General features: G+C 37.9%; 1 protein-coding gene across 1 annotated transcript in view; it reads right to left on the reverse strand.

The window, feature by feature from the left end:
* KCNQ1 (potassium voltage-gated channel subfamily Q member 1) overlaps positions 1 to 25522 on the reverse strand; it is a 564083-nt gene that overhangs the window by 135166 nt on the left and 403395 nt on the right. The window contains 3 exon segments of the mRNA XM_030560570.1: positions 13877 to 13938; positions 15022 to 15068; positions 15737 to 15831. Coding sequence (XP_030416430.1) covers positions 13877 to 13938; positions 15022 to 15068; positions 15737 to 15831 — 204 coding nt within the window.

Raw genomic sequence — 25522 nt, forward strand, 5'->3', positions numbered from 1 at the left:
TCTGCCTCCTCCCACTTTTCTATGCTTCCCATATTTAATTTACTGTTTCAGCAGGGCTGGGTACCATTTGATCTTAGAGCCTGTCAAAAACAATGCAGTCTGATGCGAGCATGAAAGAGGAGAGTCACTGGCAAAGGGCCAGCATCTTTGTGAACAAACTCTGCTCCGAACAAAGGGACTGATTATTGTGGACCATCCATCCCCAAGGTGTTTTCCTGTAAATTTCCTCTGGTTAGAACTTTGCAGAAACTATACTGGAGGAAAAGAAACACTTCTTCACACACAAAGCCTGGGATTACAAAAATCCTTGTCTCCACAATTGATTGACAGCAAATTTCAAACATGCTCAAGCAAGAAGCTCTACCTCACTGCAAGCTGACTTCTCTATTGCTTTTTACTTGTCCAGTGTACCTCATTTGGGGGGTTTGTCACCCATGACCATTGCTGCCCATTTGCGTCTACAGCCTTTTCTGCAATAGGATTTTAGAGGCTCATAATTCCCAATAGGTGCAGCTCCACCAGTGGCAGCTGTTGGGTTTAGACATTTTTACATTGATACCAGCAGTAGAACTGCACCCATTGGGAATTACAGCTCCAAATATCCAAGTGAAGACAAGACCTGCGAGGGCTGAACTCTGTGGTGATTGGAGAGAAAATGCCACTAAAGAACTATATATGCAGGAAGGTGCAGTGAAGAGTGGGAGTGGCGGGGGGTGTGAAGGAGCTGCAATGAATGGTGGCTCCATAATGAAAAGATAAATGAAAACCAAAGAAACTTTTTAAGAATAGTCTTTGTTCTCATCATTGCAGGGCTAAAGGCGAGCCCTATCTTCAGATGTTCGGGTAAAAGGGCTATACACACATTCATGTGCACACATACACAAATATCATTTCTATTATTGCTTAATAACTTTTTTATTGTAGGTCAGCCTTTTAGAGTATTTATCTTGCTTGGGGCATTTTCACTTTGGAGACACAATGTATTTATTCACTCTTTTTGCAGTACTGGACAAGGGGCAATATTTATTAGGTGTAGCTTCTGACAAAGCCTTCAGTATTGTTAATCACATCAGCTTCCTTGATATATTAAAGCTATTAGAATTTAATTGGGTTAAGATGCAGATGTTACTAAGTGAATTACCGCTTATGTGTTTAATGGAAATCAAGAGTTGCATTAAGTGGAGTCATTTGCTGAAAGAGAGAAAAAGAGAGAGGGAAACCAAAGCAAACCCAAGAGTAACAGATGGTCCAAGACTTTTTACTAGTAATTTCCTTACTGTCTGCTTAAGTATATAAATAGCATTTTTCAAACGCATATATAACACCTCTACATGAGAGTAGGGGAACTATGTTTGGAGGTCAGTTCCCAGATGGCTTAAAAGCTTCTGTGTAATATAGTTTCAGTATGTTTATATTGGCTGGATTCAACTGTTATGAGTTTTTATAAACTCTCCTCAGGTATTGAATGTTTTTTAAAATTAATGGAACACTGTTATGCCCCAGTCCACACTGATCAATACCATCATGTGAGGCTGAAATGGCTTTAAGAGAAAGGGTGGGACTAAGTGAGAGGAAGGATGGTTTGTAGTTAAGGCACTGTATTGGGATTCAGGTGATCCAAGGTCAATTCCTGGCTCTGCCAATCTTCCTGTGTGACCTTGGGCAAGTTAAATTCCTGGCTCTGCCAGACTTCCTGTGTGACCTTGGGCAAGTCACTTGATCTCTCTGGACCTTAGTTTTCCCTCTGTAAAATTTCAGTCTTATATATTTAGACTGTAAGACCCTCTCCTGCTATGTATTTGTACAGCACTGAGCACAGTGGGCCCTGACTTCAGTTGAGCCCTTTGGTCACTATTGTATCACAAAAAATAAACAACAACAAACCGCTTCTCCTCACACAGTTCCACCAAGCCCAATAATTAAATCAGTTTACATAATAGACAGAAACTAATACCTTGGTCTGTAAAATAAAGGAGTTTGCAAAGCAATTCTGACTATGTCTGTGTCATATTTTTATAAATGAATACAGGTCTTTGATTTGCACATACAACGATAAACTGTGGCTGTGGCACAAGCTCTATGAATGGGGCAGTGTGTTGCTATGCTGACTCAGGAGCAGCGATGGAAGCCGTTTATGACTCTCCTGCCCTCCCCTTCCCTAGGTGTAATACACCCTGCAATAGCCCTGTTCCTGGCATTAAGGCTAAACCCATTCCCCACCTCTGGCTGAATGGGGGAGCAGTTGCACTACAGGGGTTGCATCCCCGTGTTTTTCTAATCACAATGTAGTTAGCTGACACAGAAGAGTAAAGTGGGGAAGAAAGGAGATATATTTTCCCTTTGGCTGTACTTTTCATGCAGCCGAAAGGACTCAGAACTAAAATGTTTCCTCTTGATTTTAATGTACGTTCCTCCCTGATACTAATTTCAAATTAATATAAAGATCAATTATTTTAATTCTAATGAGGTTGTTCTGTCAACAAACAAGGACATTGGGCCAAACTCAGTCCAGATGCATATGATTTCACTGCAGCTGCGCCTTCTTACACCAGAGTTGAATTTAGCCCATTGTATTAAAATAATTGATATTTTTACCTACAACAATTTAGTGCTATAAAAAAATTAAATAAAGCTGGAAGAGGGTCTTATGGTCTCTTTTATCTAGTTTTGAGAGAAAAAGCCTTTCCTGTAATTTTTTTCTAATACTTTTTTTCTACTTTCTTTTCTGTAGAGTAGCTACTCCAGTCAACTGCACCACATGCTCTGTATGCAAAGTCACTGTGCATCTCCACTCCACATCAGATGTAAACGGCCTGCACACAAGAATGGTGTGGGCTGAGTTTCAAGTCTTGCTTTCATCATAAGTTTATCTTTGAAAAGCTAGACAAAACAGGATTTGTGTGGTTTAACGGAAGATCAGTCATCTCAATTTGCAGACCTTATATCCACTCACATCCCTACTCAAATATAAACACAAAAACAGATTCCCAGAAGAGTAGCTAATTTGAAGACTGTTTATTGGATTATTTGTTTGATCAGCAGATAAATTCCTGATGGTTCCTCCTTCAAACCTTGCTGTTCATGAGTTACCCAACAGTATTTTTTTTAAAAAATAAACACACACACAGCTTGTTATATAATTTTTTCTTGAATTTCTACTTACTTTGAGTAAGTATACAGGTATTTGAATCACAAATGACAGAACTTAAAGCCTGTATATAACAACTCATTCATTATCGCTAGTCCCAAACATTCAAAAGTTATGAGTCAGGCCCCCAAAAATCGGAGAATTGGCTTAAAACCAGGATTTTTAAAAATACATTTTGTATTTTTTATTTACCTTCTGGTTTTTGAGGCTTCAGGATAGATTTGAATTATGTTTTCCATCTTTTCTTTGCAACCATGAGAGCTAGAAACTTGGGGTGAAAACCTGGCACCTCACTAAAATGACAAAACTCCCATTAATAACAATGAGCTTCGGATTTCACCTTTGCTTTTTTAATTTTAAAACATGAAAACAGGCTCTCACATGATCCCATGATGCTAAGAGCCAAGGCTTTAAGAAAAAACACCAAATATTATGAGACTTGGCAACACTGCCCATTTCTTTTGTGACCATCACAGTAGTACCCAGGCACGCAACTTTTAATGGAGTATTAGTGAAAATAACATTTATTTAATAAAAATAAAATTCAATTATTCATTTTATTTATTTGTATTGCAGTAGGACCTACGAGCCTCACTCAGTTATTGGAGGCTCATTGTGCAAGGCATGAACACAACTTATTACCTCAGAACTAAACATACCCAGATTTTTTTTTAATCTTTCCTCATAAATTCAGATTTTCTAAGCTTTTTATCATGTTTGTTGCTCTCTTCTGCACTCTCAAATTTGTCCACATCTTTCTTAAAGTCAGGACTGGACACAGTACTCCAGTTGAGACCTCACTAATGCTGAGCAGAGCGGTGCAATTACCTCCCAGGTTTTACATTACACATCCTGTTAATACATGCCAGAACAATATTAGCTTTTTTGCATCACATTGTTGACTCATATTCAATTTATGATCCACTATAACCCCCAGATCCTTTTCAGCAATACTACCTATTACCTAGCCAGTTATGTCCCATTTTGAAGTTGTGCATTTGATTTTTCCTTCTAAAGTATAATACTTTGCACTTGTCTTTGTACTTGTTGTCTGTTGATTTCAAACCAATTCTCCAATTTATCGAGATAATTTTGAATTCTTCTCCTGTCCTCCAAAGTGCTTCCAATTTCTCCGAGCTTGGTGTCATCTAAAAATTTTATGTAAAAGGGAGATGTGATTTTAGTCCTGTTTCTAGAAAACAGGTATCTCACATCACATAATACAGCACCAAAACTGCTACCCTACTCTTGTACCCTAGTCTCTGGATAGAGACCAGAGATGGAAAGGGTATTGATTAATCTCTTATACAGCTATTTTTTTTATGCTGGACATTTCCTTCTGTGCCACTCTTTGCTGTCCAGGAAAACAGAAGCCATGGCATTTAAAAAAATAATTATTACATTATTAACATCAACTTTTCAGCATTAATATTCAATTAAAAGTAACTTCAACATTTGCTCTATTGCTGCTGCATACCAGTATGAAAGACAGCCATCAGCTGCCAGGCAGGTTCAAAGACTTGCCTTTTAAGGGTGTGCTGCTTTTTATGGTACAGCGGGAAGCAGAGTAAACATTCCCAAAAGGAGTACAGGGTGCTGTGTTGCTGCACATTTAAAAGGCACTATGAATGGTTATGTGTTAAGGAAGGCAGACATTTCAAGGAAAATGGAAAGGTGAGCAACATGTGAAGGATTCTTTTCAGGTGTACAGTTGTCAACATTAAAACCAGCATTTGCCAATAGATTGAGGAGTATCTGAGATACCAGAGTTTTCTCCTGTATTTAAAATGGGAAATTACTGTATTAGGTGCATGGAATAGTACCTTTTGGAAAATGTGGTCTTTTTTAATGATGATCATTGTCAGAACATATTGGCTTAGAAAAACGACAGCTCAATTAATATTGCAGCTTCCCTCTCAGACAAGCACCCAACATGAAAAAAATTACTGCATATCACTTCCTCACATGCTAGCCCTACGAGCCTTATTATTTCCTATGCCTAGGGTGACCAGATAGCAACTGTGAAAAAACGGGACAGGGGGTGGGGGGTAATAGGCACCTATATAAGAAAAAGTCCCCCCAAACGGGACTGTCCCTATAAAAACTGGACATCTGGTCATCCTACCTATGCCTCTGCACTGCAGACTCTGAAAGCATGAATCATACCCACACAGGAGCATATGGGAATCAATCAAATGCTGCCAACTTTCGTCTATGAACTGGCATTACAAAGAATGGATACGAAGGTATTAATGACAATAATCTTGTTCAGATGAATACAGGAACATCTATGGTTTCTTGCCATAAATGTATCTGATAAAAACAAAGAAGAAACAGACTCTTCTATACACATGGCATTAGTGGTATTAGCTTACCTAGTAACACTAAAAATAAAATAAAATAAACAGTACAGGTTCTGCTCAGGCTGATCTCATCATATACACTAAAGGAAGCAGTTTCCCTCTTCTGGACTTTTTTTTTTCCTTTTGCTATTTACACACATCGACTGTGGCTACTTTCAATGTCCAACATCAGTGTGCACAACCAGAGGTTCTAATACTGAGAGAAAGACACATAGGCTCAGTGAAGTACTTTTATGGATAATTATCACAACACACATACATTACTGAGCAAGCTGGGATCACACAATACAGTGGAAAAAATGAATTTCAATATTATATGACTATAAAAGGGTTCAGTGATTCAGCCCTCCCTGATCAGGGAAGATTCAAATTTTGGATCACCATGACTGTAATATGTGGTGATTAAAGGCCTGCTTCAAATCCCATCAAGTCAAGGGAAAGACTCCAGTTGACTTTAATGGACTTTGGCACAGGTCCTAAATCTTTTTGCACTGGATGTATACTTGGATTTTGTATTACCAGTAGCATGATTTATCATTTACCTTGTGATACTATAAAATATCAACTTTAATAAATGCCCACTGGATAGGCTGCTTAGGGGAATTTGGTGCAAGTGCATTTGGAATTGAATAAAACTATATAGATATTTGAGCATAAGCCTATTAATCATGGTATCAAAACAGAAACTATCCAGTAATAAGAGAGTCTGGAAAAGAAACTATGTCAAGGGCTGATTAGTGTGTTATGTACTGGGCGGGATGTGTGTAGGGGAGAAGATTTCATCTTTGGAAAATAGGAGGGGACAGATGGGGGATGTTGACTCTGGTGATTACAGTTCAGTGTCTAATTTCTGTTCATTGATGCCAAAGAGGAATGAAACACCCTAAACATAAAAAAGGCATACAAAAATATCCCCCAACTTGTGAATTAAGTAGGATGGATGATCTGAACCTAAAGCAAGCTTTTGATGGGAAAACTAGAGTTTAGCAAAGAATGATAGTTCCAGGGATTTCCTCAGCACTGGATTGTTTCACATGATGCTAAATGTTTGCCGCGACGAAGCACAGGAAACAAAAGTTGTTCATTTTGAATTTATTTTAAGAGTGGGGAATGATGGAATATGTTCTTGGAACATAACATTTAAAATTGTATAGATGCCCTGTGTTTGGAAGTAAGAAAATATTGCCAGCATTTGGGCCTGATCCTTTGACATGCTACATAGTCACAACCTCCAACTGACTACAATGAAACTAACATAAGGTGCTCAGCACCTGATAGGATTGGCCGCTTGATGTGCAAAAGGTGCCCCATGCAGAAAACTTTTTTTTTTAAGTGCCACTATTGTAAGTGCATTAATAGCAGCATGGGGTAACGATTATGTTGCTAATACTATACAGACTTCTATTGTGTGTTTTTTATAAGTGTCTAAAGTATCTTCCAAACATTCAATAATTAAACCTTGCAGCACTCCTGTCAGGTAGATACAGGATAATATGTCATTTACCACTGTAGCATAGCTACCACTGGGGTAAAACCCAGCAGCTATTTATTAGTGCAAAGCAAAATTATAAAACAGTTTAGGGCAGGAAGTGAGGGAAAAAATGAATCAAATTTCAAACACAGTGAAAAGACAGTAGGAAGACTCTAATATATCAGAGTTCAAATTTACCCAAGACACGAAGTATACCTATATTATTATGAAAGGGCACATACATTCGATAATGATGAAAAGTGGCCAGAACTTCAATTTTACTTCCTGTCCAAAGAGGCACTAAGAGGATTTTTTTTAAAAAGCATGTTCTGTCTTAAATATGTAATCAAATCCTTGCAGATTACATATTTTATCAGTTAGATACCTCTCACAGTATGTAGCTACAGAAATTCATATTCCTTATCCAGTCTAGCAGGCTTTTAAACAGTAACAGATGTAAAAACCCAAAGTTAAGTATGAAATCTGCATAACGGGGAACTATTTGATGAAGGGCCAAACAGCAAAATCCAGGCAAAGGAAAAATAGTAGCAGTCAGAAACTGGATCTTAGGTTCCATCCATATTAAGGATCAAACTGAGTGAAGGAACCAGGCTTAAAGCTAGAAACTGGTTTAGCTGGAACTAATACATCTAGTATGGATCATTCCTAAACTGGTGATCAAACACAGTAGAAACCAATTTAGCCAGAGCAGCGTTTAGACAAATGTTAAATATGATTTTCAGACTCAGTTTAAAGTCCAGTGTACAAAAGGCTGTTGAAGTACCACTGCTCTTGTTGAACATAAGTAAATTCCATACTTAGCTAATGTATTGAGAGCAGGTCATGTACTTGCAACAGATTCTTCATAGGGAATATATACATTTAACTATTAAACACCTTTTTAGAGAAATAAGCATTATAAAATGAAGGAGAATGGGAGACATGGTTCCAATTTGTACAGAAGTGCATATCATCACCACCAAGGCATCAAAATACTGCTGCACGTTTGTCCACTGGGTAGTAACATGCAGGAACAACTTCTCAAAGAGTTTTACCTTTAAGGAACAGTTCTGTTTTCCATCATACCAATGGGCAACAGAATAAACCACTGTATGATTCTTTTTATTAAGAGAATTTATAAATATTTCAAGGATTATAAACTACTTCCCAAGACAAATTTATTTTCAATTTGACTTGTGCATCTACAACAAGGCCTCCACTTCTTTACAGCAGTTCCCATTTAAGTCTTTACAACTTTATTTTTAGAAATAGATAACAGTACCATGTTATTCATAGTATTCGTTACACTTATAAAAGGTGTTGTAAAGATTTTAATGGGGACCATGCTAACTATTCAACAGTATTGATGATTTCAGTGAAATCAATTATTCATGTTTTCACAGAGAAGTGTACACCCAGAAAACTGCTTTGGATTATAGCAGTAATTCTTAAGAAAGCAGAATCTAATTTTACTATAGCAATGATTACAGCAAAGATTTTATGTGGGAGAAGTCTATTTTAATTTCTCGTGAACATGGATTGTGATATTCTGCTCTTCACACAGCAGAACTTTTGACCTCAGTGGGAGTTTTGGCACATAGGTAGAGTAGAATATTTTGCCCAAGCTCTATGATCCAGCTGATCTTCCAGGATAACATGTTTTGCCATCAAAACATCTATGGGAAGTTAAGTAATGTGTCCAGTTGTAACCAAGGGAAAATGAAGATTGGGCCTACCATATCTAAAATAATGATTAGAAAATGGTTGGATGGGATTATATTAATTTTAGTATAAGCAATTATCATGACAGTCACAAGACAAAAAAGTCACATTGTGGACAGAAAAAAGGACAAATAAAGGTTCCCGAGTGTGCTGCAGACTTTCTCCTGCATCAGACTCAACACACTCTGAGAGTTAAACCATTGGCATGTGGTGTGTTCTGCAGTTCGATCAACAGTGGCACATAAAACAGCTGTGCAGATCTGGAAAACTGCTTTTGATTTTGCATTTGGTAGCCAGCCAGCAGCAGCCACATTTCATGGGTTGGGGGCTGGATGTCAGGAGGGCTGGACATTCACAGATGTTATAGGATGAAAAGAAAGGTCTGGCCGCTGCAAATAAATTGATTTGTTCTTGCTACATTCCGGCTCAGCCACATCCTCTGAGGTGCAAGTTAGAGGAACAGATGGGCAGGGTGTGGTTTTTGATTTAGCTTCATCTTTCAAAGAACAAGGCACTCGACACTGACTCTTATGCAGCAGAGAACAATGGCTGAACTAAAATGTGTTCTGACTACATACTGGATAGTGAGTGTTGTAGCTCTTATTATAGGCCACTCAGGTAATGACGCCCATATTTAAGGTTGGCTGATGCTATTATAAGACTGTGTTTTCAGTTGCCTGTAACTTTGACAAATTTAAAGTGTTTGGGGTGATTTTTTTTCACCTTTTCTTCTTTAATTTGGCCCCCTTGTGTATGCATTATGATACAAATGATCACATACTATATTTTCCACAGGACCCTGCCTTATTCAGTACACAGATACATGGGCGATATTTTATACAGGAATATTAAGAGATATTTGTTTTCCCCTTCAAGATCTAATGAGAGGTGACAAATTCCATCACTGGAAGAAAAAAATGTTCCTCTTTCATGTGAAAATTAAAAGGTAGTTTTTGCTGGCAGGAACCACCCTCCTCCCCCAAACTGTTCCTAATTTCTACAAAATAGTGCATGAAAATTCAGAATTTTTCTGAGAGGGCAGAATTTTTCCATAACACACCATGATTGCTGGAAAAAATAGTGATGTTTAACTCTGGATAAAACCCACTTATTAATAAAACACAGAAATGTTTCTCTTTCACATACCATTTTTTGTGAAGTGGCCACTGCTAGCTATGATACATGTAGATCTAGAATAGATTTGCTTCTCTCACTTTTACAACAAATGTAAATGCTTTGCCAACAGTCATGGGAAGGCCTAGAAAGATCCAATAATGAAGGAAGTGGTTCCTAAGGTGAGGAGGAGTTTTGAAATAAGCAAGCTACCTGAGGTGAAATTCTGGCCCTGCTGAAGTCTACCGGAGTTTTGCCATTGATTTCAATGGGGCAATGATGTGTGCAAGTAGTAAATTTGAATAACTGTTCTGCTGGCAGAGACTGATAAATGGGTGCATCTGAAATGCCTTGGTCCTCTCCTGCTGGTGCAAAGAAGTTGGAAACTAGACCCTGAGAATTTGCTTGGCCTGGGGACTCCTCATTTGGGGTACAGCCAGCTTATATGCCACTCCCTGTTCGTGGCCAGACCAGGAGTGTGTGACCAAGCTATGCTGGAGGGGATAGTCAGTTTATATGCCCAGCTGGAGGACAGCCTTTAGGGACTATTGGAACAACCTGAGAATCAAAGAGCCGTAACGAGCTTCACGACAGCCCTACACCAGCCATTGCCTCCACTGTGTTCGGGTGCAGCAGAGAATCTGGGTCTGAATCTCTTTATAAAAGCATTTTAGTTACTTATGAAACAGATGTACTAGATGGAGTGTTTATCCGCCCTACATAGGAAATATCATATTTCCCCGTCATACTGTTTAAATATAAATACATAGGACATATTAAATGAAACAATGAATTCACACTACTGGGGCTTTTTTGGGTAACGCTGATCACTCCTTTGGCTTCTGAACCACTGAGGTCTGAGTATCACTGTTTAAATAATTAATTAATATTTGTCCATCCTTACAAATCAGTACACTTTGAATTTATGACTGTTATATCCAGTCATAGAAGTATAAAAATACTGCCCATTTAATTTTTGCATATCTGGGTTAAATTTTAGCCCTGTTTTTAAGCATCAGATGCTAGTTTCTTTGTAGTTTATTAGGTCATCTGTGGTTTCAGAGATGTACGTTATCTAATCAATACAGCTAGTCCTATGTATAAAAACTTTATCTGAAAGTAGCTGTGAGACAAAAAAAAATCCTTTGGACACTGCCAATATTCTGTTGAATACAGTAGTATCTATGTCAATACATTGACTATGCTGAAATCAAATTTCTACTGCAGCTGCAGAAGATCTAAAGTTACTTTTTGTTACCCTAGTCCAGTCGTTCCCAAACCACCTATGAACCCCTTTCACTAAAATGTCAAGTCTCGCGAACCCCCTCCTAAAAATTAATATTTCCAGGGATATTCTCCTTGACCTGGGTATAAATTATAAAAGCAGTGATCTTGGAAACATAAACGTTGTTTTTATGACATGCTTATCACACACTATTTATTATTAATTATTATTTATCGTGACAGTATTTTTATTACATTATGAAAACGGGAACACACTTCCAAGCTCTCACTTCGTAGCCTGTGTCACTTTGAATAAGCCTGTTATAAGACAAGGCTCCTAGGTTTCATCAAGGAGTATCAGATGTGAAACAGCAGGAAGGTATTTAAGAAGCCAACTCAAAGAGTTCTCCTACACAAGCGTTCAACAATGCTTAAACTTGTTCTTCATAATAATTTTAAAAACAATCCTAGCTGCCTATTTAATTTTAAAAACGGCAAAAAATATCCACCTCCCTTTCCATTTCTTATAAGGAGTCTTGAAGTTTAAATCTCCTCAGTGTGATAGAGATGCTTGCTTTGATCTGCTTAGCTCTTGGAAGTCCAGGAGCTCTGCGCTGCTGACCCTATGCTGCCCAGGGTCCTTAGAGACAGCTCTGTCCACCATTAGGGAATTTTTTCCCAAGAACCCCCTGCAACATTTTTGCGAACCCCCAAGAGTTCACGAACCCCAGTTTGGGAACCACTGCTCTAGTCTTTGAGATTGTCTTCTGCTTTTCTATTAAGCAAATGCTAAATAACATGCTGAAGACAGTTTTCAAAACAAAATGGAATCCTTACAGAATACTGTCAACAAAAATAAAGATCCAGGGTAAAATATTCAAAAGCATCTACGCAGCCTAAGTCACTTTTGAAAATAGGACAAATGTTCCGAAGTCCTACTGACTTTCAGTGAAACAGAACTCTGAAACAGAACAAAGGTACAAGTGGTAACTTTAATTTTCAACAAGAGCTAGGCACCTGCCATTTGTGCCTTTGATAATCACCCCTTAAGTGCCTAAGTCACTTTTCAAAAAGTCACTTAGTCTTCTATGTCATTTAGGCGGTTTTGAAATTTTTATTCCAACTGTAACATGAGACCAATATATTTAGGTTTCTATTGGTTAATAACCTAGTGCAAGATAGTAACTTGATTAGTTAATAACATAGTAAAAGCATCCAGATTGATTAATTTAGATTGGTTAATAATTAAATCACACAGTGTTTTATATCATGCGCTGCAAAGAGCTGCAGGGGACATTTTAAAGAGTCACTTGTGGCCTGTGAGCCTCAGTCTGAGTATCACTGATTTAGAAAATGGATTTCTGTTCCCTGAACCCGCTACAACTCAAAATCCTTTTATTGTACATTTCCAAACACCAGCACACAGAATCTACTTTATCTTTTGGTCAAAGGCTAGTTGCCAAGGTGAGAAATGTTCAATGTTTTCCACGTTCAACATTTTTAATTCACTTCAAAGATACAACATACGGTAAGTAGAATGCCAGCTTTTTGAGAAATGAGCTCCATCTGTGTGTATAATTTCCAAGTACAGACCCTTGAATGAGCACTGCACAGCACCTAAATGTGCAAAACCTGTTTGGGTGCCTATGCAACCTTACACTCCCTTACCATTGCTTAGTATGCACATCTTCATGTATCAACTCTGAATCCGACCCCTAACTCTTCAATCCATTATTTTCTTTAAAACACCATATACTAACACTATGTAGAAGTAAATCTCTGAGCATGATTATTTACATGTATGTGGTGCATTATGGAGAACTATGTGAGAAACAAACAAGTCATTGGTGAATCTCCAGATTAGGTGTTGCCTAAGCAACTCGGAAGTTTGGATGCCTTGACCAAACCTCTTTGGTCTGCAAAAGTGGACTGGAAATTAAAGTAAAACCAAGTTCTCTCATGAGATAATTAGTCTATCTTGTTTCCAGTTATGCTAGAAGTGCCATGGGAGCTTCTTTTCTCAAGATACTTCACAAATTGTTCTTCCAGTCTTAACCAAATCAGCAAACTGAACAAGTGAGTGAAAATGACCATAAAATTAAAAGAACCTTTGCAAACCTTAAAAGAGATTTACCATGAAAGATGGGTAAAGGCTCCAATCAATAATTCTCTTAACTCTCTGCCTATCCTTAAAACAAACATAGGCAATTCTATATTTCCGAATTTGACATAAATCTCTACCTTTCTGTCTAGCTCATCAAGTGCAGCTAGCACTGAAATAAAGGACTGCAGCAAAGCACTTAACTGTTAATTTGTGATTACAGAACAGCTTTTTCTCCCCTGGCTTGATGTCACTTGAAAGGAAAAACTCCATTTGTCATAAAGAATGAAAACCAGGACAGAACAACATTTGCTCCCTCTCTCTCTAAGGAATAGTAGGTGGACTTATATAAACAACAGAGCAATCAATGATCAAAGAGAAATCTTGGGACTGTAATATACCAGAGTATTAAAGGAAAAGAGCCTTTTATCTATCATGGAGGAAGGAAGGAAGTAGAACATTGAGACATGTGTAATACATACCATTAAAAATAAAAAACCAAGTGAGTAACAAAAGAGACTGAGATCAATTAAAAAGTCTGATTTCTTCATCTGTGCTGTTAAAATGATCATGAAGAAAATGCAACTTTCAGTGTTAAAATTATTTTCCATCACTTGGAAAAGCCAGGCATGTTACTCCATTTTAAGCCATATGTTTTTCCTGAATACTATGAAACCCAGTGCTGTTCAGTAATGGACCATCTCCATCCACTACCACTACTAACTCAGGCCTACCTTGTCTTCCACTCTGTTCAGCCTTGCACCAATTGTGTTAGTCCCTCGATCTTTGCTTTTTTCTGTGGAGCAAGGCATATTTTCAAATGAATACTCAGTGTTATAACAATATAGCATTAAGCCACAACACGGTGTGTTTAACTAGCCCATCAGTGTAGAATAACTGAACACCTTTGCTAGGATGATTAGTTTTATTTCATAAAACTAGCTTTTGTTTCTTTTATAGCATTAGCTGAAGCCAAGATTTTTAATAGCTCTTTAGTCTAGAGCATTTTCAACCTTCACTTTATGCTTTAAACCGAGAGAATTAAACGGTTCCTAATCTAGTTTATGTTTCTAATTCCAGCTGAAAAAACACCCTGGAACAATGTAAAGCTCTACAGCCACCTTGATAATGTTCATGGAGGATGTTTTATCTGCATTTTTTCTAGAAATTTAAAATGAAATGACATTAACAAATAGCTCTCACTGGCCATTCAGATAATATCAATCTATGTGCAACCACATCTCAAAACAAATAAATACTATTAATATTTTGCACTTCTATTATGATTTCCATTCAAAGCTCTATATGAATATTGTTGATTTCAGCTCTATAACACCTCTCTGAATATAATCCCCATTTTAAGGCTGAAGTAATTGAGGCAACATTTTAAAAAAATGGATGGCTAATATTAGGTGGCTACATAAAAATCACTCAATTTTCAGAAGTGCTAGTGGCTAAATATGAATTCAGGTGCCCAGCTGCTGGCTGGAACTGGCTGACAACTTTTGAAATGTTGATAAGTAATGAAAAGTATTTTTCATCGATATTTTCACAAAAATATGTTGTAATCAGCTTTATTCCAGACATCTCTCTTACATTTTGAGGTTTATTTGTAGCCTGTTATTTAGTGTAGTATAATGATTAAAGCGGGGTGTAAGAAGTCAGGACTTCTGATTTATGGTGCTGCCTTGGGCAAGTCCACTAAACCTTTCTATGCTTCAGCTCCCAGATGTGTAAAATAAAGAAAGATGTATCACACATCACCGTAGTACCTAAGCACCTTACAAATTCTTGTGGTTCTTAGTCATATATTTATGGAGCAGACATTTTTTAATTCAAACATGTCACTGATTACAGGAATTAAAATGTATTATCTTACCTGAGAGAGAAATAAAAAGAGATGGCTTCCCTATAGATTGGTCCAACCTGTAAACAGAAAGAAATGATATTGTTCGTAACAGAAGATAACTCTTCCTCAGATTTAAACAACAGAATATTCACTTTCTTTGGTTGAAAAACCTCTTCTCCAAACAATAGGTTACAACGTTCAAGCAATTCTGCTTTGCAGTACAAATGAACAACATTGTTTGATCCAAAATTGGCTTGGTAGTTAAGAAAATATCAGCCCTATGTGGGTGTCTCAGTGCTTCAGCTATTTTATAGATTCTAGCAATGACCACTGTTTTTCATGGTGATCAGTACTGTCTAATAGTTTCCTGATGCTTGCGTTGTTGTATCCATCTGTAGTATCTTTTCTTAGGTGATAAGATCCTTGGGGCAGGCACTGTCTTCTTATTCTGTTTGTATAGTGCCTAGCACAGTGGGGATACTGGTCTATAGTTGGAGTCTGCAGCCACTAAAGCAATACAAAGAACCAGGTTCTGATCAATGGTTCTTAATAATTTATGTGTTTTTTTTAATTCTCAAAATAGAAACCTTTACTGTGAATTACATCAAACAATATTTCTCTAATTGTGCAGTCCTAAGTGCCATTTACAATCCTTTAAATCTTCTCCTCCCCACCTGATTGCACTGCTTATTAGAATCCTCTTCACAGACATTTACCATTTAGGATAGTTAATTTTATGCCATACCTTCTTTGCAACTCTTTGATTCGTACCATCAAGTTGAGATGACCCTGAGAATACTGTTCAATAACATCTCGTACATCATAAGGTTTTCTAGCTTGCTGCAAAACAAAACCAAAACATGAAGAGCCTGACAAATACCACAGCAAACTCAAAGACAGGCCAGTGTTTTGCCTCAATAAAAGATTATTCAGACAACTCAGAACAATGATTTTCTACCCTATTACATGCATGAGAGAATATTAAGACTTTCCAGTTTTTTGGTTTTTTTTTACCACGCCCAGGACGTTACAAATTTATTGTGGTTCATTAAAAATCTCTGTTTCTCTCTCTCTTCTTCCCCTCCATACTGTAGGGATATGTAATTTTGGACAGGTTAATGAGGAATTGAAAAATCAAAGAAGAGTGTTTGCATTTTGCTCTGAGGTTTGTGGTTATCTTTGGCTCTTCTGGAAGTAAGCTTCAGGTCACAGGCCAGTTGCCATAAACTCTCTCTCTTGCACAAACAGATTTCACCCTTCTGAGCTAATAACCAGAAGGCCAGCAATTTCACACCAGCCCATGCTAAAAGTACCGAGCCACTGGTGTCACCGAGGCCTGCCCCTTAACATCAGCCCAGTGTATTAATGTTGCTCTACTAGTGACCTTACGGAGCACTGTGCCTTGACATCAGCCCAGCAAGCAACATATGTTGAACTAGAGACCTCCCTGAAATCTGGGCCTTCGCATCAACCCAGTATTCTAGATTAGCTGTTGCATAAACGCTCCTTTAGGTCTGTAAGCAGACAAACACAGAAAACAAGATACGCTGTCCAAGTAATCTTGACACAAGTCCAGCAATATATATTCATAGATCCAAGATTAGATGGGACCACTGTGATCATCTTGCCTCCTATATGACATACACTATGGGACTACCCTCAAAATAAGGCCTAGCGGATATCTTTTAGAAATACATCCAATTATGATATACACCTCTATCTCGATATAACGCTCTCCTTGGGAGCCAAAAAATCTTAACGCGTTATAGGTGAAACCGCGTTATATTGAACTTGCTTTGATCCACCAGAGTGCGCAGCCCTGCCCACCCGGAGTGCTGCTTTACGGTGTTATATCTGAATTCGTGTTATAGCGGGTCGCGTTATATCGGAGTAGAGGTGTAACAATTTTCAGTGATGGAGAATCCACCACAGACCTTGGTAAATTATTCCAATGATTAATTACCTTCACTGTTAAAAATGTATGCCTCATTTCCAGTCTGAAATCATCTAGCTTTAACTTCCAGCTACTGGGTCATGTTATACCTTTCTGTGCTAGACTGATGAGCCCATTATTAAATATTTGTTCCCCATGTAGGTATTTATAAACTGTAATTAAGTTATCCATAAACTTCCTGTTTGTTAAACTAAATAGATTGAGCTCCTGGAGCCTAGCACTATAAGGCATGTTTTCTAATCCTTTAATCATTCTCGTGGCTCTTCTCTGAACCCTTTCCAATTTATCAACAATCTTCTTGAATTATTGACAGCAGAATGGACACAGTATTTCAGTACCCATCACACCAGTTCCAAATACAGAGGTGAAATAATCTCTCTACCCCTACTCAAGATTCCCCTGTTTACACATCCAAGAATTACATTAGCCCTTTTGGCCACATCATCACACTGGAACTCATGTTCAGCTGATTATCCACCACAATCCCTAAATCTTTTTCAGAGTCACTGCTTCCCAGGATAGAGTCCCCCAGTGAATAAGTATGGCCTACATTCTCTGTTCCTAGATGTACACATTTATATTTAGCTGTATTAAAACACATATTGTTTGTTTGCGCCCTGCTTACCAAGTGAACCAGATTGCTCTGTATCAGTGACTTGTCCTGTTCGTTATTTATCACTCCCCCAATTTTTGTGTCATCTGCAAACTTTATCAGGGATGATTTTATATTTTCTTCCAGGTCATTGATAAAAATGTTAAACAGGGTAGGCCCAAGAACCAATCTCTACAGGATCTTAATAGAAACATACCCACTCTATGATGATTGCACATTTTGAGACCTATCAGTTTGCCAGCTTTAAAACTACTGAATGTATGCCATGTTAATTTTATATTTTTTTAGTTTTTTTATCAAAATGTCATGCGTTACCAGAAGTCTAAATATTTTACATCAACACTATCATCTTTATCATCCAAATTTATAATCTACCAAAAAAAAATCAAGTTAGTTTAACAGGATTTATTTTCCATAAACCTATTTTGATTGGCATTAATTATATTACCCTCCCTTAATTCTTTATTAATCGAGTCCTGTATCAGCCCCTCCATTATCTTGCCCAGGATCAATGTCAGACTGACAGGCCTATGATTATCTGAATCATCCTGTTTACCTTTTTTAATATTGGCACAACATCAGCTTTCTTCTAGTGTTCTGGAACTTCCCCAGTGTTCCAAGACTTAATGAAAATGAAATGGATGTTGTCTCCACACATATGGAGGTGATACCCATGGAATACATTCATTTATTCTGCTCCTTTTTGGCACTTCATCTGCCTGCTAACCACTAATTCTTTTCCCTTGGGGTTTATTTCAAACCCCCATTCCCCTTTACACAGCTGCCATTTGACTGTACCAATATCAAAAGCCCACTAATTTAAATTTCTATCAGTTTGCACAGTATGGAGAGATGGGCTCTCATGATTCAGCAATATTACCCCAAATTGTCATAAAGTCATTCTCCTTAATAGTAGCAAAGAATCCTGTGGCACCTTATAGACTAACAGACGTTTTGGAGCATGAGCTTTCGTGGGTGAATACCCACTTCGTCAGATGCATGTAATGGAAATATCCAGGGGCAGGTATATATATGTGTGCTAGCAAGCAAGCTAGAGATAACGAGGTCAGCTTGCTTGCTAGCACACATATATATACCTGCCCCTGGATATTTCCATTACATGCATCTGACGAAGTGGGTATTCACCCACGAAAGCTCATGCTCCAAAACGTCTGTTAGTCTATAAGGTGCCACAGGATTCTTTGCTGCTTTTACAGATCCAGACTAACACGGCTACCCTCTGATACTTGACTCCTTAATAGTATTAGTAATGTGGCCTAGGCTTGTGTGAAATGTTTCTACTCCATATACTCATTAGGCAGTTCTTGTTTTCAAGACCGTTTACCATGTATACATTTTCTGTTAGGCTGCATAACACAGCCTTTACTGTTTCTATCAAGCGAGAGTCCAATAGGCCTACCCTTGGGAATCAGACCCAAGGCAAGTGCATGGAATAGGGAAACAATGGTAGGGTTTATTTTTTTTAAAGTTGCAGTTTAAATAGCATCCTTTTTCAAAGCTTCTAATAAGATTTATTGAGTAATGGTGAAGTTCCACAACTCTTAAATAGTTCTCAAAAGTTCCAGTATGCTGCAACACAATGAACAAATCCCCTGGTAAAAGAAACATGGTTGCACTAATCTATAAAGAGTTACTACAGTGATGAATGCTGGAGGCCCATAAATAAACAATGCCTATAAATAAATAATGCATTAAAATACAATAAACTCTCACTGATATGTTTCATACTCCAATTCAGTGTTTCCCAAACTTTTGAAAGCTGATCCTCTTTCAGAAAAATGAAGTCAGTTGTGCTCTCCCTGCCAACACACATACACTTTCCATGTGCTGTTAAAGGCTACACCTCTTAATGTACAACACTGCCACATGCCTCCAGTTATTCCACCATACAGCCCCTTCTGATGAAATAGTGGCATAGATCTTCCTCTCCTTTCTTATGTGCTTTGATCAGCCACGAAATATTTTACAATGCTAACTTTTAAAGTATCACTGCTAGCATCTGACTTCGCAACCATTCAAACGAATGGGGCAATACACACTTTAGAGCTATTGTTGCAGGCTCTCTGCAAACTCAGGCTGAGACCTCTGCTTTGGTTATGTTCATTTCACATTCTGAAAGCTTTCCTTACACCCTAACATCAAAGGCTTCATTTTTAAACCACGGGAAAGCTTAAGACAATTTGCAGCCCCCAGCTGGTACTTTGGGTCCTCTTAGAGGACTACAAAGCACATTTGGGGGGGACAATACCCTAATTACTACCAACCTGTTTTGGAGAAGATTGACAGTTTGTTCTCAGCCATCAAATAAGAACACAGTATTTTAATACAGTGGTACACCCAATGTGTACAGTCTTCTTGAGGACCATCACAACAGCCTTCTTAAAGAAGAAATACACTCAAACAGCTAAAGTTTTTAAGAGCTGATATTGGAAATAGAGCGAGCTTTTCTGGAGAGAGAACTGATTTCCAGACTTCTCAAGTGTCTCTCAGGTGCAAGTTTTGCTACAGAACAGTTCTTAGGTTTTCTCTGCTGCAATTTACCCCTATGCAGAGGGCAGCACAAGGCCTATGCACTGATTCAGTTCCACTTAAGCTCTAATTCGAGGCTTTAAGGGAGACTTAAGTGCTGTATAGGGCTTGGGCTGGACTGCTAGTTCACCCATAAGTACTTTTAGCTATCTTCAAAGTCAGACACCTTCAGCAGACTCAAGTTCTACTTCTAATAGGTTTAGCAGTTTCCCTTACCCTCTTGAATGTTTTCTCCCTTAGCCCATAAACTTATCAAATTACTAGAGTTAATCACCTCATTTTTAAATCTCTCTCTTAACATATTTACTTTTTTCAGTTCAATCACATTATTAAGGGAATTGTAGTTCAGTTCGTCAGATACCCCAAAGCTAATCACAAACTCCTGTATTTTTGGGTCACATCAGAATTGTGGAAGTAGCAGTGATGAGTATATTGACACATCTGAGCATGGACATAGGGATGGAAGAATTCACAGGAAACCTGACTCTTTAAAAAAAATCCTTTAGTTAGGATACAACTACATTGCAATAAAGACCCACAGCAAGGCCATGACTGGCCCAGGTCAGCTGACTTGGGCTGCAGGACTAAAATTTGCAGTGTAGTTGTTTGGACTCAGACTGGAGGGGGTGGTCTCAGAGCCTGGAGGCAAATCTGACCTTGAGCACCTACACTGCAATTTTCAGCCCAGGAGGCCAAGCCCTGCAAGCCCGAGTCAATTGACTTGGACTCTGAGACTTGGTGCTAAGGGCTTTTTATTGCAGTGTAGACGTACCCTTAGATTCCACAAAGAAAGGGGCAAGTTCCTCAGCTGGTATAAATTTGCATACTATCAATTTGCACTAGCCAATAATCTTGCCCATGGACTGATATTGTGAACACGATACTATCAAAAAAATTGAATACATGACTGTGACGTTACGGAATAGAGTCTAGTAAAATAAGGTTGAAAACTCTAAACTCAGAACTACTTAGCTACAAGACAAGTCTAATTTAACAGAAATGAAAACAATAGGCTTGGTCTTGCATTCCTTGCACTCACAGGGATGGGATGTGGAGGCCTGATAACAAAACGAGTAAGTACGTTATAGCCTGCTTTTTAAGTTACCCTGCTGCTTCTCTCAGCTAAGGAATAGTAAAGTCGGAGGCCTGGAAAGCTTAGATTGTGTGCATAAAGTTAAGGTGCATTACTAGGTAGGAATGTGTATTTAACAGTCAGAGCTGATTATCTTGTGCTTACTTTATCTAATTAGGATGGGCATATGAAAAATTGACACAGTAAATGATCTTTCAGGAGGAAATGCTTATCATGATTATAACTTAGTACTTGGAAGGTTTGTTAGCTTGGCTGACAAAAGAGAATTTGCAAGTTGGAACAGAATAACCAGGCCCGACCGTATTGAAAAAGCAAATATATAAGCCAGTTCCAATAGCTTTCAATGACATTGCCTGTTTCATCCCTTTGCTAATTAGGAGCATTACTGATGATGATGATGATGATGATGATGATCTAAATGTGTTAGTGTGACAGAATACACCCTGTATTTACACTCAACACAGTACTGTAATAATCTTTGTACAAAGTATGCTTTGCAAGGTATCTTTTGAAAACTCATAGTTTGCTGGTCAGCATTGTCCTGGTAAAAATGTGTGTGACAACACTGTGAAGTTATAAGATTTCCCTGTATGGTATTATTAACACATGTTCCACAACCCTGTCCAAACAGAAGTTGGTAAACAGGTCTGTCCTAAACAAAGGGATGTGTGCTCTGCTTAATTTGCATTTGAACAGTAAACAGAGTCATCCAGAAGGAAAGGAAGACAAAGGAAGTTCAAACAGGTGAAAAAAACCAGCAGGAAATATCCTTCCACATCAACACTTTGCATCCTGGGTCTCAGCTGGAAATGCTTTTCAAGAGAGGGACTGAAGCTATAAAAAAGAGGGGAAAACCCCCCAAGGCACCTCCCTCTATCTCGCTGCCTATCATATTCACTCCACCTGAAGAGACAAAGGAAGCAGGCACTGGACTCTGGGAGAAGGTACTGACCTAAGAGTTTGGTCAGTAATTTGCTGGAGAATGTAGTGAGAAATTTTGCTTCAATCTAATCGGTTTGTTAAGTTAGGCATTAGTGAACATCTTATCTTTATTTTTCCTGTAACCATTTCTGACTTTTATGCCTCATTGCTTGTACTTACTTAAAATCTCTCTCTTTGTAGTTAATAAACTTGTTTTCCTGTTTTATCTAATCAGGTGTGTTCAAGTTGAAGTGTCTGGATAACTGCATTTGGGGTAACAAGTTGTGTGCATATTATTCTCTTAAAGGAGTAACAGACTGAATGTATTCGTACTGCCCAGGAGAGGGCTTGGCAGTACAGGACATACATTTCTGGGGGAAAATCTAGGAGTGGAAGTGTATGGGGGTCACCTTGTGGTAATTTTTAAGGCTGGTAAGTGCCAAGTTGTGGCTAGCTGGCTGCAGCACACACACAGACATAGATGGGAGTAATTTACATGCCAGAGGCTGTTTGTGAGCAGCAAGGCATTGTAAAGGGCACCCCAGGTTACAGGGCAGGGGTGACTGAGCTACTTATTAGTCTGGATTGTATCCTGGTATGCCACAAGTATCAGAGGGGTAGCTGTGTTAGTCTGGATCTGTAAAAGCAGCAAAGAATTCTGTGCACCTTATAGACTAACAGACGTTTTGGAGCATGAGCTTTCGTGGGGATGACATGCATCTGACGAAGTGGGTATTCACCCACTAAAGCTCATGCTCCAAAATGTCTGTTAGTCTATAAGGTGCCACAAGATTCTTTGCTGCTGGTATGCCACAGTGAGGAAGGATTTTTGCATCAAATATAGAGTTTTCAGAAGGCGCAAGAGTGAATGACAAACATTAAATATAGGCACAGCTGTGTATTATTGTTCCTTATTAGCTGAATGTGCAGCAGCTGCATGCACAGAGCAGTTCTCCAGGAGTCAAACAAGGGAGAGGGAAGCGAATGCTAAGGAAATTTCTGGGAAGCACAACCGAACAGTACAAATGTGTGCAACAGCCTTTGAAGTACAAGTTGCTTTGAACTATTTTGTTTTCCAGAGACCTCACAGTGATTATAGAAGATTACATACACAATTCCTGATTGATAGCAAGGTAACTGAATTACATATAAAATACAGTCCAGGAAGTAGTAAGACTTTGAATTATAAGGCTATAAATACATCAAGAGCTTCTGGTGACATCATTATAAACCACAACAGAGACACTAGTTCCTCATGTCATCACAGGACCCCAAGCCGCATTTTTAGCTTTGTACATCATGTACAGCAGATTTTTAATTTTTGATTCTACAGTGCATGAATGAAAGATATTTTTGCAGAAAACTAATTTAGTCAACAGAAAACTTACCTGGAATGAAATTGATTTTTTTTTTAAATTAGACTGAGGACTCAAGGATCATGTTCTGCTCTCCTGTACTGTTTGTGTTTATTAGATTTGTGCCAGTGCACATAAATTTGAGTCCAGGAGTTTAAAAGCTTTCACAATTGTAATAGGATATAAAAATGTTGTTATGCTAGTGAATTAATTAAATAGGACATTCAAGAATGGTACTCTGCTTTAAAAGTAAATTATAGGGTGGATAAACTAGGCTGTACTAGAAGTGATTTGTTCCTGATGCATAAAATTCACTCTTGTGCAGAGGGGTAGAGTAAGACATAAGGCACCATCCATGATCTTTTTAATCCCTCAAAATACCATTGTCTACTAGATTCTATAGAACCTTTCGTCAACAGTGATGTATTCACCCCTGTGGAGACAGTACAGCATCTAAATGGTGCTAAGGGGTGAAAAAATTTCTACACAATTTTAAACAATCCTACAGACTTTATGAGTGAATAATATCCTTGTTATAGAGTTCTATAGAATGGTTTTAAAATGTCTATGGAAAGAATATTACTCTCTGTGGTGGTGCCTAACGATGCCATTATATTTAGAGAGTTGTGTTATAAAATGGCCTCAAAATTGTGCATACATTTCGGCTTTACTCAAAAGTGGTCTTTTAGCGTAAGATTTCACTTTTACTTTTCACACCATTAGAAATGTCTGTGTAGTCTCCATTTGCTTTCTCATTATAACTTTTTAACAACAAGTGTTTGAAACTGGGCTCTAGTTGACATTTGTCTTTGACAGTCCAACCATCCATTGTTAACTGATACTTTTTTCAAAAACAACACATAGCTACATAGAATTTGATAGACAGGTGTATCCTGAATACATCTGGTGCAGTTTAAGAACCTTGCTGCACTGAGATCTATTTTGGGTAAATTTGGGACATTTTCTTTATTCTTCCAACATCATACTTATGGATGCACCCTTAAAAAAAATATTTAGGCACTGATCTTGCAAATACTTAACTTTAAGCACAAGTAGTCCCATTAACCTGAGCTGAGGTTTTTTGATTTTCTAACATTTCAACAACAAAAAAACCCATACATTTTCCGTGGAAAGCAGACGCTTTTGGCAGAAAATTTTCAAAAAAAAAAATTCTATGAACATTTTTTGACAACCCTAATTCTAAACATGCTTACCATGTTAGCTTTCAAGAGTGCCATCATTCAATATTGGATTAATTTAAACATTGGGTTGGACTGGTTAATAGAAACTCTAGAGTCAATAGCTGGTACATATTTTAACTCTGAACATTTTATTCCCTTATGACTCCTCTTTGTGGACATACAATAGAGCAAAGTAGATTTGCAATATACTGTACATTCAAAGGAAGAATGTCTGATTTCTCCCAATTTGGTGGGAAGTTTTCAAAAGCACTTGATAAATTTAGGAGCCTAAATCCCATTGAAATTCAATGGTATTTGTGGTCTTTGAGTCATGTAGGGTTTTTTGAAAATTTTACCTTAAATACCTTAGAACTTTTCTGAAAACCAACTCCTAACTTTGTAACTGAAAATAAAACTTTACTGGAAGATTCTGCAGCACATCATTAGCATATAGTATGGCCTTGAGGTATATTTCATTTAGATGTAAACTTACAATTTCTGAATGGCTAAGACTAATTGTTCAAGAATAATTACAAATGCTGGGAAAGATAGAGAACATCCTTATGGGATTCGGATAGATGGCCTGGAACATGTTTTCTTGCAGATGGCAAAACATATAGCAAAATGGAGGAGCCAGTTTAGCAAATCGAGTGCCAAGCACAAACAAGTTTTAAGTGTGAAGGGAATAGTCCCACTACATTCAGTCCAATGGTTTTTCAGCTTCTATCTATCAAGTGATCTGCTGCAGGGGACTTTAGTTTACTCTCCAGGTGGATAATGTTGTACAAGGTATTCAGGCATTTTCAAAATCTGTTTTGACAAAGCCCGGGTGGGAAATAGAAATAAGGTGTGGAACTATTGTTT

The sequence above is a fragment of the Gopherus evgoodei genome, chromosome 4 (assembly GCF_007399415.2).
Source record: "Gopherus evgoodei ecotype Sinaloan lineage chromosome 4, rGopEvg1_v1.p, whole genome shotgun sequence".
Lineage (NCBI taxonomy): Eukaryota > Metazoa > Chordata > Testudines > Testudinidae > Gopherus > Gopherus evgoodei.